This window comes from Pelobates fuscus, chromosome 12 (genome assembly GCF_036172605.1).
Source record: "Pelobates fuscus isolate aPelFus1 chromosome 12, aPelFus1.pri, whole genome shotgun sequence".
In the NCBI taxonomy this organism is placed as follows: domain Eukaryota; kingdom Metazoa; phylum Chordata; class Amphibia; order Anura; family Pelobatidae; genus Pelobates; species Pelobates fuscus.
This window is the reverse complement of record NC_086328.1, coordinates 45,961,821-45,983,913: the sequence shown is the minus strand read 5'-3', so window position 1 is coordinate 45,983,913 and position 22,093 is coordinate 45,961,821. Positions and strand designations below refer to the sequence as shown.

The 22,093-nt window shown below is 40.8% G+C and overlaps 1 protein-coding gene across 1 annotated transcript in view; it reads left to right on the top strand.

Moving 5' to 3' along the window:
- The window catches only part of ADCY7 (adenylate cyclase 7), a 135,580-nt gene that overhangs the window by 70,788 nt on the left and 42,699 nt on the right, over positions 1-22,093 (top strand). The window contains exons 7-10 of the mRNA XM_063437271.1: positions 6,099-6,226; positions 8,037-8,195; positions 12,282-12,414; positions 20,014-20,202. Coding sequence (XP_063293341.1) covers positions 6,099-6,226; positions 8,037-8,195; positions 12,282-12,414; positions 20,014-20,202 — 609 coding nt within the window. The remainder of the gene's footprint in view (positions 1-6,098; positions 6,227-8,036; positions 8,196-12,281; positions 12,415-20,013; positions 20,203-22,093) is intronic.

The window sequence follows — 22,093 nt, the reverse complement described above, 5'->3', positions numbered from 1 at the left end:
TCTGCTCTACATCCGCTTTCTTCCTGTACAACTCCCTCACGCACCCTGTACAGGTCCTGGAAGCCAGACATTTGCGCCCCCGGGCTGGCGCACCCTTAGGCGCAGCCTGTGCCGCCTTATGGCAGCGCCAGCCCTGGTTAAGGTCAGGGCTTTGTGAGGGTTATTTAAGTTACTACACAGCATGTCTTAATGGACCACACATGGACACAGTCATGCTGTAGCAGGAAAGGTCCTTCTCCAAACTGTTGCCACAGAGTGTGACGCACCCAATTTTCTAGACTGTCTTTGCATCTTGCAGCATTAAGATGATCTTTCAATGAAGCTAAGGGGCCTATCCCAAACCCTGTGGAATATATTTCTCCTCTTTCTGTGTAAGAAATGTATTAAAACCTAAGAAGATATTCTATTTATGACTTCCCCTTTAAGGGCTATTGCCGCTGTGTAGAAAATTCAATATTTTATTTTTACTTTCTGTTCGATGTTTGAGAATTCATTTACTGCTTAAAGCAGGGGTTGTCAACCTTTACACCTACCGCCCTCTTTTGTATCTTTATTGCTGGTAAAATTTCCTTACCACCCACCAGTGGCACAGGAACTAATTTTATAGCGCAAGTGCGATTTTATTTTTTTAAGAAAGGAGGTTTTTTTTTAAAAATGTGCATCTATTTAGTTTTCCCTTTTTTCCTATTTTCTATTCTACTTTTGTGTGTGTGTGTGTGTGTGTGTGTTGTGTTGTGTTGTATGTGGGTGAGATGAGAAAATCTATCTTAGTGTTTCCCCCTCATTTCTTCTTGCCTTTTACCAGGGGGAGAGGGGTGCATAATGCTGCAAGACCGACTTTTGGCTGACTCTCCTGTCCTCCTGTGAGCACAGCACTGTACTGGAGCGTTGCCATAATAACACAGCAATGCTCCGACCAGCCTGCTCGTGGGAGGACCCTCCCTCTGCTGGAACTATATGCCAGCAGGCTGGTGAGGGAGATCTTTGATGGGCAGGCAGGGAAGGTGAAAGGATCTCTCCTGACTGCCTTAGCCCATGGCCATTGAGGCCCACTGGGCGTTTTCTGCAGAACCCACCACCGCCCACCTGAAATCCCAAACCGCCCACTAGTGGGCGGTAGGGACAAGGTTGACTACCCCTGGCTTAAACGAACACTTCAAGTACCGTTATAACCGCAGTTCACTGTAGTGGTTATGATGCCAGGAGTGCCCTAGCATGCCCCCCCTCCCTATGTAAGAAGTCAACCATTCTAAACTAGAGTCTACAGAGTGCTGGAAACTATAGTCACCAAAACAACTTTGGCTTAAGGAAGCAGTTTTGGTGTATAGATCATGATCCTGTAGTCTCAAATCTCTGCAATTTAGGAGTTAAATCCCTTTTGTCTCTGTCCACGAAGCCCTAGTCACACCTCTACTGACTGTGACTCGGACACCATGCATGAAAAAAAAAATGGTTTCACTTTCAATTAGATGTAACTTACTTTTAAAGTGCTTATTGCCTGATCTCTAAAGTGAACTTTAATCATACACAGGAGGCTTCTGTGGGGTCTAGCAAGTGATCAACAGTGCAGGGGCTAATACATTTTAAATTAAATAGAATTTGCAATGAAGGAAGTGTAAACTCCTAAATGGCAGAGAATTGAGCAGTGACACTGCAGGGGCATGTTCTATACACCAAAACTGCTTCAATAAGCTAAAGTTGTTTTGGTGACTATAGTGTCCCTTTAAAGTAAAAACTTTACCAGGCTAAAACAGAGCAAGGGGAATAAAATACATGCCTACTAATGAGTTGACAGTCCTTGAGGTGACTGGTGTTACAGTGAGGGAAAAAAGTATTTGATCCCCTGCTTATTTTGAATGTTTGTCCACTGACAAAGAAATGATCAGTCTATATAGTTTTAATGGCATTTGTATTTTAACAGTGAGAGAGAGAATAACAAACAAAACAAAAATCCAGAAAAAGGCATGTCAAAAAAGTTGATTTGCACTGTATATCCCTCACTGTATATCTCCTCCTGATAGGACTTGCCAATCAGGTGACCATAAGGAAAATATAAGATGTTCTTCCAATTACCAGGAAGTGGTGAGACTCCTCAATAAAATAGCCAGTACATTTTCTACAACCTCTGCTCAGCATGGGGTTGTGGGAAAAGAACAGTTTTCCCGATATTCTACACAGAGTCAAAAGTAGAAGCTGTATGCAAAAGATTTGGAGGTGTTTTTTGTTTTTTAGGCATAATTTTAACAATTCGTTAAAAAGGTAGTAAATCTATCTAATTTTGTGTTCCTTGAGCATTATGCTGTTCTGCAGGTTATAATATTGCATTGGACTCGGATTCGTTTCGGGACGAACTGCAATCGTGCCAAAAAAAATCTGAAATTTAGATTAGATTCCTAACTGCCACATGCCATCTCTAGGAAACTAACTTGTGGAATTCATGATTTGGAGTGCTGTTCCTGGCACAAGAAAAAAAGGGGAATGGAATGGAAAAGAGGCTTTTTTATGGGGTCAAATAAGCAGCTTAGTTTACCCATGATAGATAAGAGCTCTGCTCAATCATTCATGTTGGCTGTATCTTCTGTCCAATGAAGAGGTAAGGGACAGCCTGTTCGTAGATCATATAACAACTGACCAGTAGAGGGAAACACAAGGATGAGGAGTTATTTAGTGAGACAGACCAGCCGTGACATTGTGAGGGTTATTCACTGAAGTGAGCATTTCCAAAGATTCACTGTGAATTAAAAGTGAATTTTAAAAGTTAGACCAGTACAGCCGAATTAGAAACATTTCTTTAAATCCATTCTGTTTTCACTTTGGCTGTTTTCACCTGAAACTTTGAACTCCTGACGATTCTCACTTTAGTGAATAATCCTATGGGGTAGGTAGCCTGGTGTGAGACTAGGTTTAGCTTCTGTGTTTTATGGTGCTTGAAACAAGGGATCAATGAAACCAGTGGACTTGTTGCCGTTGCCTCTGTACCTCAATTTCTTGTAGCCCCCTCAAAGAAGCAACTAAGGGAGAGCTCAGCAGAGACTTTGTCATTGTTATCAGAGCCACTATTTATGGAAGAGGTGGAACAGAGTCCCTGAGTAGTTTCAACCAATGTCTGGTCTTGGTGGTGGTGGGGAAGAATCTAGTGATGATGATATCATTCTTTCCCCATTACTCCAGATTTTGTTTAAGTCTGTTCCAGGAAGAAAATGACCATGATATAAAGGAATTACAGGAGCAGAATCCAGAGAGGATTGCACTTAGTACTTTATCTAAGTATATTTCTATCTGCAGTACAATTGCATCATCTCCTACCAGTGCCAGAAGTAGCTAAACCAGTGATCATATTATTATCACCTCCCTTCCCATTAACATTAGTCAACAAAATGCTAGTGTAGTGTTGCAACCACTTCCACTGCCGTAGATGCAAATCCACCTGCATTTTCCTCCTCCACAAGGCTAAGGGTTGAAGCTAATATGTTGTCTCATCACTGTACCGTTCCTTTGTGCTAGTATTTAAGGAGCAGCTGGCTGATGCTGTAGGTCAGTGGATGCACGTCATCACTACGGAGATGAGAAGAAGAGTGTGTTGCCTTCTTTGTGTGTGGTTGCCCAGCAGCTATTGTCATCTCCACAGACCAGTGTCCCAAGTGAGCAAGTGTTTTCACTTACAGGGAATATTCTGAATCCCGGGGGGGCGGGGCCGGGCCGCCGAGCCGAGCGGTCGCAGGGGAGAGCAGCTCCTGCTTAACATGCCCCATCCACGCTATAAACTGTGGCTTTCTCGGACCCAGACGACCAAGCACTGCGACCTGCAATGAAGAGGGGCTACCGGAGCCGGGGAAAGGCTTGCTCCCGGAGCTCAAGTCCCCCGGAGGAGGATTACCTGCAGCAACCAGCGGGATCCGGCCTGGCGGTGAGTGGAGCGGACGGCCGCCGCTTCACTATCCTGCCCCACGGAGCCCGTCATGCACAAGGCACAACGGCGGGCCCGGTCCTGTTCCCCCCCCCTCCGGACCGGGGGGGTTATCCCGGTCCTAGTTCCAAGCCTACACTTGGAGGCATTACTGGACCACCATGCAAACCCAGAGCCAAGATGGCGGAGGCCACGTGTGCTGGGTCCGACCTGCGGAGTCTAAGGCTGTTTACAGATTCCACCTGGCATGGAACACAAAGCGGCACACATATGACGGCCCACACTGTAACGAAGGACTCAAGCCCGGAGACACTCCAGGCACAAAGCACCGAAGACCCTGCACGCTGCACTACTCACGAGGACGACACCGCCCACGAGACCGCTCGCCCTTCTTCTGGGCTGGGTGCTCACACAGAGGAACCCCTCTGAAGCCTGCCATACACCCTGGGGGAAGAATGGGATCGGAACCCAGGGCCCTCGATCCTGCTGAAGGGATCAAGGGCACGAGCGCCTACAAAGGCCTCAGGCTGAAGGCTGGTGGCCCACGGACGCAGCGCCACCACAACACTGGGGAAACTTGAAGACTAGCAATATCCACCTTGAGACGCAACAGCAGGCCCGGTTGAGTGTACAGACGGGCAGGGGATAAGTAACGGACACGCTAGCTACTACCACGCGGACTTACAAGTGCTTAACCTGGACTTGGGCCAAAATCTTTGAAACAGCCGGTCGAAACATCTATCTAAGCTACTTTGATCAGCATGGTTGACTAACCACACACACCACGGGGCGCAGCTAGCAGGACCTATGCTCACCGGGACGTAGCGGGCATGTTACACTGGGCAACATGCAGCACCAAGCGGGACATAATTAACCTAAGCAATTACTGTGTATATTGGGACTTCTGCATAAATTTTCTAATTGTGATTAGTTCAGTGTGAATATACTTCAGCCCACACTAAACGGCGAAACCTTCATTTTGCTGATTCTGTTGTCCCTCTCATGACCCCTTGTGATAGGCAGGATTCAGCAAGGGTTAGCCTGTACAATATAAAATGTTCCTGTCTTAACGCTTCAGCCCTACTACTGTCCTCTAGGTGCAGCTATAAGGGCCTAAGGGGTGATGTTAACCACCTCACATCTAAGCATGTGCCCAGCAAATCATACACAGTATATAATGTCTGCATGCTCCCCCTATTTTTCCTTCTCTGCCTCCTAGCCACTTAATCTTTAGCCTCCGCATAGCTCAAAGTCTGGTAATGATGCTGTTAGTAATAATACTAATGTTATACAAACGAGATCGCATTCAACTTAATTAAACGGACCCTTATTGTTTAGCTTGATTAGCTTGCTTTAGTCTGTAATAATGATACTAATGGTGACGACACCACTAGCAATAATATTACTGTCCTACCAGCGAGGTCACATTCCACTCAGTTAACTGAACCGTCATTGTCTAGCTTGCTTAGCCTGTAATAATGATACTTCTGGTAGTGTTGCTGCTAGTTATAGTGCTACTGTTCTACAAACGAGGTCACATTCAACTTCGTTCAGCACACCTTCATTGTTTTAATTGCTTAGTTTGTTTAACCTGTAATGACAACTCTACTGTTAAAATATAAAAAAAAAAAAAGAGGCCGCTATTCTTGGGAATACATGCAACTATTGTGTACATCACTTATGCAAACTGTATGTTTTACATGCATTAACCCATTACTTTACTTTCTGTACTGAACCATCATACGCCTCAATAAAAACAAAGATTGACAGAATATTCTGAATCCCTAACGCTTGCAAATGTCCATAATAATCTGCTAGCTAAGATCCAATTGGCCACACATCTTTCTTTGTGGCTACCAGTATTGCTTCCCTGAATGTTTTTTTTGGCACCAAATTTCTGTTAAATCAAAACATTACATGGATTGAATTCGGCCATCCTCCCCTCACCCCCCCAAAAAAAGCAAATTACTTTTTAACACCTGAACAAATTGGTCCATCTGGGATTTTCCTGTGAAGTCTACTTCAATATATGCACAAGTCTAGTATTTATAGTCATTCAACCTATAAACTGCAGTGTTAGGCCAGATCACTGATATAATCTGTACAGACATGTGGCGTATTCATTTAAAGCTGTGTTTTTTTTTGGTTTTTTTTAAACATCTAACGTGAAGTTTTATATTGTATCATGCAGGAAAATGAATGCATGAGGATAAAAATTTTGGGAGACTGCTATTACTGTGTATCTGGTCTCCCTGTGTCTTTACCCAACAATGCCAAGAATTGTGTGAAGATGGGGCTTGATATGTGTAATGCAATAAAGTAAGTATATTGCAGGCTTTAAATCAATTCTGAATACAAACATTGTGAAAGGCAAGTAAAGATAATCCTTTGATTATATAGAATTTATAATAATTGGTAATAAAGATTTAACTAAAAATGGCAGTCTTAATGAAGTGGTCTTGCTTCCGTGGCCTTGTAGTTTTAACCCTGAAAGGTAATTATTGCAGTTTTAACCCTGAAAGGTAATTATTGCAGTTTTAACCCTGAAAGGTAATTATTGCAGTTTTGTAGATATTGCAATATTTACATTTCTACCAGACAGCCACTAGAGGGCTTCCACTTCTACAACCAAGTGAAACTTGGTAATGTGGTCAAATGATTCTCCTAAATACCATTTGATTGTCGCAGGGTTGCTTTGTGCTGCTCAAGCGCACTAGCCTCCCTATGTTCTCAGCCAAAGAGGTAGAGCGGCACAACGCAGACTGGTGCGGCAAGGACTGAATGGGTAAGTAAAACCTTTCAAACCTCACAGGTGCGCACAAGGGGACCTAAAAAGATCTATTGAGACTATAGCATTTTGAATACTTGTTTGTATTTCCATTGCCATAGTGTCTCTTTAACCCCTTAAGGACACATGACATGTGTGACACGTCATGATTTCCTTTTAATCCAGAAGTTTGGTCCTTAAGGGGTTAAAGGCTTTTAAGATCTAAGCGACCTTCTATACTTGCACTCTAAATCTACTTAGCCAGAAACATACAGCCAGAAAGGCACTCTATGCAACTCTGTGTCTCTTTTCTACAACAGACATGAGATCTCACTCTACGCAAACTTTTTATGCACACAATACCACTGTTTTGTGGTCATTTTTTTTTTTTTTACTGAAGCTCACTCGAGTAACTTTGTTTTACCTCAATGATGTCAGTGATTATCATTACATGTTAAGTCACACTCTACTTTATTGCACATTAATAATAACAAAGTATTTAACTTTGTTCATAATGTATTGCTCAGACCACCTTTTATAATTTTTGATAGTGTGCCTCAACAGGAGTCAGACTGTGAGCAAGGTTTCACTATGTAACAGTAACCCAGCTCTTCCCCTATATTGTGCATAGTGTAGAGAAGAAACAGGTATACAGCCGTATCTTAAATTCCGATCCAAAGCTTTGTGTTTACAATTTCTTTCACGCCGGACACATTAGCATATTGTGAAAATGTGTTTATGGGAAAAAAATAAGCCAATTAAGATGATTTCAATGAAGCGTCACGATATGCTAAAACTGTTACGTTTGCCTGGTGAGGTTTTTTTACAGTGAATACAATAATTATCTGTAGATTTAGAAGATGCCTAAAGGTCATATTACGCATCCCTTCTGCATCTCTTCTCTATGGGATCAAATGTACCTAGGAAGAGAGCCACTGGGGAAAGAGTTTAGGACTGCTATGATCATCCTGCCAACACCAAATGACCTCCCATGAGACTTAATGGAAAATCACAATCCTTGTATAAATAAAAGTTAGCCTGTGCTAGTCAGAAAATTATAAATCGTAAATAAAAAAAATCAAATTAAATTCTGTATTATGAAAGGCTTAAATCTGATTTTACGTACATGAGTGTTCCCCTTGTTTGATTGCAGTGAAGTGACCGTAAATTAAAATATTTAAAGGACCTTCAGAAAATTTAAACTGGTACACAGAGTGCTTTTATTCCGCACACAATAGTTGTTAGATTTTGGGTCTGCACCAGTTGCAATAAAATGTTCTGAAAGATAAAAAGCCAACACATTTTACCACCGTGCCGAATGTGTGTCCCTACCCTACTGAGTGATAAATTACATTTTTACAGGAAAGTAAGAGAAGCTACTGGCGCTGATATTAACATGAGGGTGGGAGTACATTCTGGACACGTACTCTGCGGTGTCATCGGATTAAGAAAGTGGCAGTTCGATGTGTGGTCACACGATGTCTCTTTGGCCAATCGCATGGAATCTGCAGGAGTTCCAGGGTATGATCTTTTTCATCTGTTCCTCGCAGGTCTTTCTTTAAACCCATTTCTTACATTACAACAGCTATCTAGTCTTTCAGTTGTTCTGAAAATGCCCAAATTCAGAACACAAACTCTTCCTACTCTGATTTCACATTTTTGCTTCTTTGGAAAATCATGAAAGGACATGCTAATGTGCAGGGCAAGCTAGTATACAAAATCCCATGAACGCCATTTAAGGAACTTAAGTTGTTGGACATGAAATATTAAAATGCAGGAAAACCACTTTCAGAATAAGATTAGGGCTTGCAATGTGGAGATCCTCTCTTGAGCTACTCTAGTATGAAAAAATCCAATTACAATTACATTCAGCTACATTTTTTTTTAAATTCTTTATTTTTATTGTCCACAATTTAATAGATCGTCCTGCTTTGTCACAATAACATAAGCAGGAACTTGCATAATCCACAATGAAACATGTTACATGAAAGTTTGAACATTTAAAGCAATTGCCGTGTTTCATTTCGCTGAGTTGGCACATTTTATAGTAAGATTAATATCCATTTGAGGCAGCCATACACATTATGACTAAGTTACAGGTGTAACATGCAATTAGAGTGATGCAGTATGGAAAGGTTGTGCTGATAGTGCTAATGTAACATGCTAGTTTTGCATTGCTTGAGGTACAGGCACAATTTCAATATTAACACTTTCAATAATAACAGGCTGAACATAACTTATGAGGTGCTACTATGAGGCTAATCTATAAAAGGTAAGGTTTATAGTTACGATGCTGCAGGGTATTGCTGTGTGGTGAATGCTTAAACTTTCGCGTCTGTATGAGAGACATGGTGGGAGCCCGGCTGTGTACTTTGGCATACGAGTGGTAACAAAGAGGGTCAGATCATGGCGCAGGCACCAGGTTACTGGAGAGGCAAGAAACAAAACCGCGGAGCGCTTACTGTGTATATGATACTCGTCTCACATTTTTAATTTAAATACATGGCATTGCTTTTCTGTGAGGTTCCAACATTTATGCTTATGCTATATTTATATCTGCTTAGATTCTCGCTATAAGAAAAGAAAAATCAAGGTGAGCCTGACAGGTGAGACAAGTCAGAGGAGAGACACAGAATGAGGGGTATACAATAGCATTAGGTTACCAACTTTGTGGGTCAGACTTAGCTGCAGGCAAAACATTGCAGTGAGTTCGTGGGTGAGTTGTTTGAGACATGTTAACTGCTGGTTGTGTTAGTTTATTAAGAGAGTCAGTTTGCAGGTGAAGTATAGTCAGCAGGGCTCTCTGTTGCTGCCGTTCCATAGCCACTATTTACCCTATGCCTCGCTTCAGCATAGCATTTTCCCTGTTGCTGCCGGTGTGTGCCAGGTTTTGAGGGACCAGTAAGGGGCCATGCGTTTCAGTGTCCCGAATCAAGGCTCTCCTTGTTTTGTTGGGCTCGATGCAGGGCTGCGATTTGCTCTTGGTTGGTGCCCACCTCCGTGCTGCAGAAGGTTTCAGAGGCCTTTGCTGTTTGCGTGCCCTCCAAGCTGGGTCCTTCATTGCGGGTTCTTGCTGCTGCTTATTCCTAGGCTTGGGAGGGGCACTGTGTATGGTCCGCAACCTAAGTAGAGCTTCTTCTCCTGATAGCGTTGCTGGCTTTAGGGTGTTTAGGTTCTGCGGTGTTCTTCTCTTCTTTACCCTGCATGGCCTGCCTGTTTCTCTGCCGCCTTCTTGCCGTTTTGGGTCTCTTCGGGTGTGCTAATTTTCGCTGTGGGTCGGGCGGTGAATGGCATGGTGGGGAGCTTAAGTTTGATGGCTGCTGGATTCCCTGTTGCAGTCTGCATTCCAGCTTCCGCCAGAAATGTATGAATATTTGCTCCAAGCTGGACACAGGGGCTTGTTGTTCCACCTGGCTGCTGACAAGCCGCGTGGTCGCCGCCATCTTTGGCGAGTCTCTTGGCCCTCCGATGGGTTTCTTTGTGCCTGCCATGGCTGGGAGGACTCCCAGTAGTGGACCGGCATCACCCCCACCGGTCCATAGGGGGGTTGCGGGGTACTCGCGTGTGGCGCTCAGCTCTCGGGCCGCTCTGACTGGGAACTCGGCCGCCGCTCCCCGCCATTGTGCTCCCGGCCGCATGCCTCCGCGGGTAAAGCCTGTTGCCTGTTGTCCATTCACGGTCCGCATCACTGGTTCACCGTGTGGACTAAATACCAGGTCGTCGCTAAAGGTCAGTGTGTGCCGTTTCATGAGGTTTGGAGGTGCCTTTTTAGCTTTTTTTTCGCAGCTTAGTCAGGAGCTTCAGTTAGGCACGTCTTCCCTCCATGGCAGTCAGCCCCCGCCAAGCTTAGCTACATTTATTTAAATGTAAATTATTATTTTTTTTTTTATACAGATGAAATTACATTTCAATTGAAGAATGGTTAACATACTAATCTTTGTTTGGATTGCTATAAAAAAACAATGCATGTTTAGAACCAACAAACTAGGTTCTGAGTTGCTGATTAGTCATGCTAGACAGTGATTTGTTCTGTTTACATACCTCCTAACCTATGTGTTTTGTGCATGCTGATTCAATGATTGTTGCCTTTTATAGTCTATTTGCAGTTGTCTTCTATCCATTGTTCTTGATTGGAACTATGAAATTATATGTATGCCAGATGTATATTTCTCTTAAATTTTTCTTACTTTCTAACATTATTTAATACCTTTATTACACATTTCTGTCATCATTCTTAGGACCTATGTATCCATGATGAGACACTATTATGACCCACATCCTTGGAATTTTAATGACCTTTCCTATAAAATTATATTTTATTATTATTTAAGGTCTTTGTGCTGTTATATTTGTAAATTTAAGTTAAAACATTATCCCAGGGGTCCTCAAACTCTGGCCCCCCAGATGTTGCTGAACTACAACTGCCATTATTCTTTGAATTACATAGATAGCCAGAGAATCATGGGAGTTGTAGTTCAGCAACATCTGGGGGGCCAGAGTTTGAGGACCCCAGCATTATCCCTTTGACATGACATTGACTTTAGTTTACGTGAATATCCACTTATTAAAACATCTTTGAAATTGATATGAACATGGTCACATTGTGAATGTGTAGATGAAAAATTAGCAGGGGCTGCATGATGCTATTTACCATACACTGATGAGCCATAACATTAAAATCACTGAAAGGTTTTTTTTTTTTTTTGGTACAATGGCAACTGTCAAGGGGTGGGATACATTAGGCAGCAAGTGAACAGTCCATTCTTAAATTTCATGTGTAAGAAGCAGGAAAATTGTCAAGGGTTCTGAATGACTTTGACAAGGTACAAATAGTGATGGCTAAATGACTGGGTCCGTGCATCTCCAAAATGGCAAGTCTTCTGGGATGTTCCTGGTATGCCCTGGCTAGTAATTAACAAAAAATTGGGTAAAGAAGGACAACCGATGAACTCAGGGTCATGGGCGCCCAAGGCTCATTGATATGCATTGTGAGTGCCACAAAAGAACTACAGTAGCTCAGATTGCTGAAAAACATAATGCTGGCCATGATCGTAAGGTGTCACAGTACAGAGTGCTTCACAGTTTGCTGCGTATGGGGATGCGTAGCCACTGAACGTTCAGTGTCCACCACTGAAAGTGCATTCAATAGGGACATAAGCATCATAACTGGACCATGGAACAATGGAAGAAGGTTTCCTGGCCTGCAAAGTCATATTTTCTTGTAGATTAGGTGGAAGAGTTTTTACCTGTAGAAGAGATGACCGCAGGATGCACTGTGGGAAGAAGGTAGGCCAGCAGAGGCAGAATTATGCTATAAACAAACATTGATTTCTCCAGAACCCCTATTTGCAATTATTTTACGCTTGTATATGCTTTAGAATTGTGGGGTTTATATATAAAAATATTGTGCTCTGTAAAATGTTCTAAAATACTAAAAGGGGGGCAATCATAATGGAAAACAGCAGACACATTGCATTGGTGACTTCATAATTTACATCTTAATACCACGTTTTAGAACACAAAACTTCTTATAAATACCCTCTGTGTATCTACATAACGTCCTTTGTAAAATTGTGTTGTATAACGAATACCCCTTTCCCTCTTTAGTCGTGTACACATCACAGAAGCAACATTAAAACATCTGAATGGAGCATATAAAGTAGAAGAAGGACATGGTGAGGAAAGAGATCCCTATCTTAAAGAAATGAACATCAAGACTTACCTGATCATTGATCCAAAGGTGAGTGGTATTTACAGTAGACATGTATCTTGCAAGTCTAGTTCCAAAACCATGCAAAGTGGTCCTCTGCTCCAAATGATCATTAGGGCTCTTACTCTATGGTCACTCCTTTTGATGTTGGGGGTTCCTATGATTGGCAGTTTATGGTAGTTGTGGTGGTAGTTTGAATAGTTTGGCATGCAGGTCTCACGTTTCTCAGCTCAGCATCACCTTGGTCATGTGCACGGACCAATAGCATGATCAGAGTGGTTTTACAGAGGTTGATTTGGCATTTTAGGGGACATTGTATAATTTGCATAAATTCTACGTACTTCTCATTGCAGGGATGTTTGATAATATACATGATCTGTGACTTTCTTCAGTGCTCTGTTATTGTTACAGGTACATTTTACGTCATGGTTTCTTCAATATTGTTATTCTTCTTGATGTACTTGATTATTGATCTACTTTATTCATTGTCAATACGAACTCTCTCCGTTAACATATATTGATACTAAAACATATAAATTATTCTAGTGGGGAATATAATCTAATCCATCTAGTGGTCACTACTATGAAGATGCATGCCAGAAATATCACTTCATATAAAATGATCTTTATTCAATCACAAATTAATAATTCTACACTGCATGTTTTGCAAAGTCTGCCGATGGTGACATGGCTGCTTGGTATGCGAGGGCCCAGAGTGCAGTGAACTAAGCTTAATTAACTATACTTATCTGAAGCTGTCCCACATGGGCGCCACCATCTTTGTTCTTCAGCTCCTGGTGCTTCATTTTTCAGGAGCCCTCATCAGTACTGTACTCTCGCACATGTGCAAAATTATTGAAATGTATAGTGGATCTGGTGATGTAAGCAGCTCTATGCTTACTTTGGCAGTCCACCAATGACATGACTCCCCAGTTCGACAGACTGCCATCTTGCCAAGACTGCCAGACTCCCTTACGCTGGCGACTGTCTCTCCACCCCTCTTATGACGCACCGCTCACACGGCGATGACGTGACTCCCCAATTCGACAGACTGTCATGTTGCCAAGACTGCCAGACTCCCTGCTGCTGGCCACAGTCTCTCCACCCCTCTTATAATGCAGCGCAACAGCAATCTGTGCAAAATATGGATCAATAAGGAATTTTTATATTACATTTTTATAATAAAAAAAGCATTGATGTGTGAAAACAATCTGTTCAAAGTGTATAGCACGTAAAATGCTAAAGAGTTTTAAAAACCTATAAAATGTCCACATACAGTGTTAAAAAAAAACATGCATTTAAACCAGCCATGTCAAACTCGCGGCCCATGGGCCGCATGCAGCCCACAACTAATATTTCTGTGGCCCAGCAAGGGAGCGCTGAGTGTAAGTTCTCCCTGCTGTGTGTATAGGTATATGGCTGTGTATGTCTGTCTGTGTGTATAGGTGTATGGCTGTGTGGTATGGCTGTCTGTGTGTATAGGTGTATGGCTGTGTATGTATAAGGCTGTCTGTATGTATGGCTGTGTGTATATAGGTGTATGGCGGTGTATGTGTCTGGCTGTGTGTGTGTGTACGGCTGTGTGTGTGTATGGCTGTCTGTGTGTATAGGTGTATGGCTGTGTGTGTGTGTCTGTGAGGGAGCCTGTGTGTCTGTCAGTGAGTGTGTGTGTTTGTGTGTTTGTGTGTGTGTGTGTGTCTGTGAGTGTATGTGTGTGTCGGAGTGATTCTGTGTGTCTGTCAGTGTGTGTGTGTATGTCTGTCAGTGAGTGTGTCTCAGTGAGTGTGTGTGAGGGTTTCAAGGAGTAACCGGAGGATCCGCTTTTTTAAGGTGCGGATGGGGCCATTGGGGGTATGCCAGAAGCCGGACTCCGGACACTGCTTGTTGGCTGTTTTTGAAAATATTTTTTAACAGGGGCAGGGGTTTAGTAAACGGGGGACTGGGATATAGTAGATGAGGGGGGCTAGCATTTATTAGATGGGGGGCTGGTATTTAGTAGATGAGGGGGGCTGGGATTTAGTAGACGAGGGGGGGCTGGAGTTTGGTAGGGCGGGTGAAAATTTACATTTGTTTGTTTTTTGTGGCCCACTTTAACTTAAACCTTGTTTATTTGGCCCTTGCTAGCCTTTGAGTTTGACATGATTGATTTAAACCATTGCTAATATACATAGAAACTCAATTCTTAAACACACATGAATTAAAAAAAGGAGGACAGACTTGTGCAACAATGTAAAACACGTTCATAAATAAATAAAATAAGATGTAAATGGACTTTCCCGCACAAAGACCGAGTGGATAGAGTACTATTGCCAACTCTCTGGCCCAGTGAGGATAAGCCTCTCATGAACACTTGTATTCGAATTACGTTATATGGAAGGACTCACCACCAGCCAAACTGTGCAAATTCCTAATATATATTTTCCCATTAGTTACATAGTAAGCTAGGCAAAAAAGACGCTGGTCTATCAATTCAGCCTTTCACATGTTGATTGATCAAAAAGAAGGCGAAAAACTCCAATGTTGCCCCAAATTGGGGAAAAAATCCTTCTTGACTCCAAATTAGCAGCCAGATATCTTCTTGGATCAACAAGAGATTACCCTACATATTAGCATAATATCCATGAATATTATTATTTTTTCTTTTCTTTTCTAGAAACAAAACATCCAAAAGTTATTTAAAATTTGTATTTATTTAGACAGATAATTTAACCTTTTTTTATTGTTTCTACTGTAAATTATGATTTCCTCTGCAGTAGGTGAAATCTCTTCATTATTTCAACATGCCCAGACCTGCCAGAGATTAGTGTGAGTTTTATCCCTGGGCATAAGCTGCTGTTTACAGCTTCTGCCATTAATTTGGCCAATTTCCCATTAATAATATGCTAGAAGAATAATGACTCTCTATCTTCTGCTTCTCTCTCAGGATACCATTCAGGACAAATGCTGAAAATAACACAGCCACTAGGGAATGCAATTCCCATCAATCTTTTTATTTATTTATTTTTATTTTCAATATATCGTTTTTATTGAAAGGTTTTACATGGATACATGACATTTCACAGTTTAGTGGCATGGCTCGTACTGTATAACCGGTATTTTAACAATGTTAACAATAGTAACAAATGTAACATTTAACACACATACATGTATCCCGCTAATGACTGGCTATCCTGCACAACCTTGGTTTAAAATTACGTCACTCTGCGAGGTTTATAACATCACGCCTCACTGCAACATAAGCAACGTAGGCAGAGTTCACAGGTATCAACTGATTCTGGGTACCACTATAGAAATCAACTTGGAGCTACCTATACGAACCATTAATTTGTCATGCATGTATCCTTATAAGGGGAGATAGATGAGAAGAGCTGAGCAAAGCTCAGGAGGGGAAGGAAAATTATAAAGACTATGACAAAGGAAAATGTTTACGTTTGGAGGGATAAACGTTATTCCATTTTATGAGGCTTGTTCCAGGAATTGGGTTTCAGTAATTAATGTGCGTATCTGGGCAGGGCCTGCATGCACCCACTTCACTGTTCCCAATGCATAACTACCATCATCGAATGCCTTTTTGTTCACCTATGCATTCTGCATCAACCATTTTTTTTGTTTGTGTATCTGCATCACAAAGAGTTCAGTAGAGTTTCCCTGATAGCTTTTTAACTACTCCAGAGTTTTGTGTGTTTGCCCTTGGTGCCGATCACTTTGCAAGCCATTTTTTCATATTGATATGCAAGTTCCAGTTTATTTAAAACTTCACTCTTAGAGGGAACTCGTACACTTTTCCAGTGGAATGCTATGCAGGATTTGGTTACTGTGAGTAGGTTTAGAATTACTGTTTTATTGGGGTTTTCGTGTATCTTAGGGATCATATGTTGGGCAGAACGCAATAGTTGTATTGCATACCTCTTTCACAATCTCGTCTATAATTTTCCAGAACCGTGTTCATGTTGTACACTCCCAAAAGATATGTTTCATAGTACCAACTTCAATCCGCATCTCATTAGTACTTTTGTGTATGCCTCCCAATGTGACAAGCTTTTAGATGATGGTTTGTGCCATTGCCATCTGCCACAGCTCCATGGGAAATGTTGTTTCCAACCGTCTTTTCCATGCTAGCATGTTCATGTCTTTGTGTCCAGCAATGGAATTCTAGCATAAGGACAATGGTCTCACCTGGCCGAATGGTTTTATGCAGTACCATGGCAAAGAAAGGAAGTTAAGTTTGTTTTATGTGTGCTATGTGTTTAGACTGAATTATATTTTTAGTCCTTAAATACGTAAACAACTCTTTGGGTTCTAGTTGGAATTCTGTCGCTAAGGTTGGAAATGCTTTGATGCCGAGACTATCGCATATGTCATTAACTCTGTCTATGCTTCTTTCTTTCCATGTGTGTATTGGGAGGTCTCGAGACAAGGACATCAATGTGAGAATTGACGCTAACGCTAGTAATGAAGTAGGTGCGATGAGTTTATGTACCCATCTTTTCCATGATGTCTGCATAAACATAGTGTTGAGGAGCACCTTGTTCATTTGTGTTATTGTAGGTGTTGTGCTGGACCAAAGAAGGTGTGCGATATGCTGCGACCCTATGCAGGCATTTCCAAGTGGTAGCCATGTAGGACTGTCATGTCTGGTTATGAGACGCAAAACCTGGAATAATATTGTTGCAAAATAATAACTACACACATCTGGGATGCCCAGGTCTCTCTTGTTGCTGGGTAGCCATAATAGGCGGTGCACGATTCGTGGTGGCTTCCTTTTCCAGATGTGAGCATTTATTGTTGTTTGTAGTTGTTTTATTACTTTTTTCGTTAACAGTATGCATAGTGTTCTGAAGAGATAGAGTATGTGAGGGAGGATAATCATTTTAATGGAGTTTATATGCCCTAACCACAACACTTCCATTCAACTCCACCTGTCCATCATTTGGTTAAGTTTATGTATCAAGGGGAGGTGGTTCCCTTTTGGCAGGAGATGAGATGGTTTTGTGAATTTTATCCCCAGATAAGAGATGGATGTAGTGCGCCACTTGAATTTATGTGTAGTTTACAGTGCTTTTTGTAGTGGTAGGGGTAGATCAATAGATATTGCTTGGGTTTTTGAGACATTATTTTTGTAGTAGGATATATTATTCCCATCAATCTTGAGCAGACTTGTATGTATGTTCCAGTGCGGTCCTAATAGTAAAGAAATCCTAAACTTAACCCTATTTTTTTTTTTTTTTTTTAAAACAATAAAATATATTTTTTTACGACATAACGAATAAATATAACTGAAATATGTATTAATGAAAAATGTTGGGATCTCAGGCTTCTGGAGACATTTAAAATGAAATACAGTCTATTCCATTTCAGCCATTAAAAACCCACAAAGATGTTGGAAGTTGGAGCTGCATCAGTTTTTCCAGAGACACATAAAATAGGCCCTTAAATTGTGAAGAACTAGCCTAAAGCAAAATCACCTTAAATGCAGAAAAAAGTTAAACCATGTAAATACAAAAGTCCAACACTTTTTCCCTTACCATATCAGAAATCTTCAACATAATTACCCACTTTGTTTAAAAACGCTACACATGCTACATTGCAAAGTCAAATAAAGTTCCTTCATTCCTATAGATCGGTGGTTCCCAACCCAGTCCTCAAGTACCCCCTACCAATCCAGGATTTAGGGATTACCCAGTTGTGTCTTAGGTGTTTTTAGAAAGAAAAAAAAAACCACATGAAACACAACAAGATAATTCCTGAATCCAGGACTGGTAGGAGATACTTGAGGACTGGGTTGAACTTGGGAATCCCTGCTATAGATCAACTGAACTCCTATGTTGCTTAGCACATGTGATAACCAGATTATTTCCACAGATAATATGTCAAATAATAAACAAAACAATTTCTCTGGTGTATTCTTCTGAAATTCCTCTATTTATGGTCCGTGTTTGAGATTGGAGTTGTGTTCACTGATGTATAGTTACCAAGTTCCCATAGTTAAATTCCAATTTTTCAGCATATATTTCATTTTTAGCGTTTCCCATTTTTGCTGTCAAATTTATATTACATTTTTCTACTTTGTTAAAAGCCATTAACCCTTGAACTTTGTAAAAAAAAAAAAAAAAAAACTTCTTTCTGATGTAAAAAAGTTATTTCACATATGCTACCCATTCCATATTTAAAGGACCACTCTAGTGCCAGGAAAGCATACTCGTTTTCCTGGCACTAGAGTGCCCTGAGGGTGCCCCCACCCTCAGGGACCCCCTCCAGCCCGGCTCTGGAAAGGGGAAAGGGGTAAAAACTTACCTTTTTCCAGCGCTGGGCGGAGAGATCTCCTCCTGCTCTCCTCCTCCGATCCTCCTCTTCTCCTCCCCGTCGGCTGAATGCGCATGCGCGGCAAGAGCTGCGCGCGCATTCAGCCGGTCACATAGGAAAGCATTCACAATGCTTTCCTATGGACGCTGGCGTGCTCTCACTGTGAAAATCACAGTGAGAAGCACGCAAGCGCCTCTAGCGGCTGTCAATGAGACAGCCACTAGAGGACATAGGGGGAAGGCTTAACCCATTCATAAACATAGCAGTTTCTCTGAAACTGCTATGTTTCTGAAAAAATGGGTTAACCCTAGAAGGACCTGGCACCCAGACCACTTCATTAAGCTGAAGTGGTCTGGGTGCCTAGAGTGGTCCTTTAACACAATTTCAAAACTAAAATTTAATCTGGACCATACTGCTGCATTCTAACACAGTTGAACACTGCACTATGGAGCCACGCCTGATATTTCCTGTTGTCTTAGGTGTAGATATTTGATATAGTTGGAGATGTCACAGGTGTATTATATATGCAATATTGTCATGCTATCTGCTCCACCTGTGTCAGCTGAAGCTGTCATTGCTATGCTCCAAGCAATCATTGTAGTTTCTTGTGTTGTTTTCCCATGGCCGTAAAATGCCACCTGCCACTAGATACTGCCTCTCTGAACCTGTTTAGTGTGAATTTAAGGTCTATGCATGCAAACGAATATCCTACAGAAAAGCGCGATTATGACGCACATGGGTACTCGTCATTTCAGCTGTGTCCTTGTAGTGAAATAATTTGTCATTTTCTGTTATTTATGTGTAACCCAATTTGTTTCTATTTACTCTGATCGTCCAGTTTGTCATTCTGTTCTTATCTTTCATTTAATCTACGTTCTGCCTTTGGCGAGTATTCCATTTGTCTTGGAGATATTTAGTTAAACCTAGTCACTCTGAGGTCCAACATCCTTGTCTTCTATACTTGTTTGTTAGATTCTTGTGTCTATAATTTCCTTTTGTATCCTGTTATATACTTTGTATCACAGTGAGCATTATGATAGCTTAGCATTTTACAAATATTATTGTAAATGTAGTAATTGCTGTTTTGACACATTTTCACATTGTTGAGTAGGCATCTCAAGCACTGCTCCTGGCCAGCTGTTGCGTTTAAGGAACTCTTGGAGTTGTAGGTCATCAACAGATGGGTTTGAAGTTACACGGACAGGACGCCATATATATTGGATGTTAATAGCATTGAGTAAGATGTTATCTCAGTCTTTGCCAAGCATTGCACAGTTCACCGTAACTTAAATTTTTCTTTCTTTGCTTCTGTATTTTTTTTTTTAGTCCATGGAACGTCGCAGTCAAAACAATCACATCTCCAGACCGAGAGTGAACGATGGTCTAAAGGTCAGACCATCTGTAAGGATGACTCGCTATCTTGAGTCTTGGGGTGCAGCTAGACCCTTCTCCCACTTTGACCATAGCGAGAACACAAGTTCTGAGATGTTGGTCCCAAACGGAAAACCAAAGCCGGTAAGAGTGCAGTATAATGGATTTGTGTATTCGTTAATTTGTCTGCTGAAATGCACAATGTCTACTTTTTGTTACACAGTATTGAAAGTTATGAAACCCAATATACAAATAGATATAGATGTACAGAATCCAAGGGATAACTACCCTTGTGCATTCTTGCTTTACTTGATGTTCTGTTAAATAGCTGTCTAAAAAAATTTTTTTAAAGACTTGGAGTGCAGATTCCCATTAACACCACTCTTGAATACAATCTATAACAGGGGTGCCCAGAAGGTAGATCCTCAGAAGTTGTAGAACTACAACTCCCACGATGCTTTGCATGCCTTTAGAATGCTTTAGAATGGAAAGCATCATGGAAATTGTAGTTTAAAAAAATGTAAGGTGTCAGCAGCAACACTCACTGTTGCTCAAATATGACAATAGTTTAAAAAAGTTTAATATGATGTGACTTTAATTTGTGTAAAAACTATATGATTTTGCCGACATACTTTCATATGGTTTGCGACCCAATTTTGGCCTTTTTGTATCTACCATAGCCAGGTTATTTTATATGACCACTTCTTTAACCAATTATTATTGTCACATCACTTTTCTTTTCTCTTTTACATAATAGTTTCCCCCTCCAATAAAATAAATTATAACAGTTCTATTATATTGTATTACTGCTTTCTCTGGCAGTCAACTTATTTTTTAATTAACAGATTGTTTTGTATATTGCCAAATGAATAATTATTAATAGAAAATAGAACAGAAACATAGTTATCAGCTAAATATTGTATAGACCTTTTGTAAGGGAGAGGCAAAATAAAGAAGTGGTTGTTATGAATGCACAATTAATTATCTGTTATAAATCATACCATGGCTTATTCTTGGTACTGTCAAGGGATATAGTCTTCTAGGAATAATATACAGAGAGTGGCTATGCTTGGCATTTGATATATTTGTGAATATCATTGTCTGTCATTATCCTTTACTCTTCTTGTATTTCAAAATCCATAAACATGTCAAATGTAATAAATGCTGATGGGATCATATTTTGAGTACCTTATAATTCACAAGGGAGTGCACTCACAAGTTTTGCTCTTAAATCCTCAAATACTTTATTAAACCATCGACGTTTCAGTCCACAAATCTGGACTTTCATCAGGATAGTCAACAGTATCAATGCATCAAATTTAAATGTCCCAGGCAAAATCAATAAACCTGAAAGAGAGGCTCCCCATCCTCGGTCTGAAACATTCAGGTAATGCATAAAACAAAAGAAGAAAGGAAAACATTATATGGGAGGCAAAATTGTACATATCTTAAAGCAGTAGGTATGTATAACAGTATGAACAATAGAAGTGAGAAGACTAACATTCGTTATCCTGTATTCTTGGAGTGGTCAGGGTCTATATATCCCCCATCAACACAATGCTTTTAATTTGTTCCTACCATATCCACCTTTATTCATAAAAACCATAAAGGATAACATCTATACGTTTGTTACATTTTCATGCTGCTAACTTTTCTTTTTTTACTTTCTTACAATTAATTATTTTGGGTGGCCCTCTTTAGGCTTACCTATACGGTGGTCAGGGCACACCACAGACCACATGGCTAAATTAGGTAGCCAAATTATGATACTTACATGATTAGGACAACGGCCACAAATAAAATTAACTTTCATAAAGAAAAGTACTAAGTGGAGTATGTGAAAAAACAAAAAAGGAAAGGGATATCCCGAGAGCCCAAATCATGTAGTGAAATTTTCAGTTAGTTAACATGATATACTTTCCAGTAAAAATGTTTTAATTATTTTAATTTTCCACTATTACAAAAAGGGATATTTTGTCTGCACATTCTAGCAATAAAGCAAGTCCAATGTGAGCTATCTAAGAATAAGTAAATA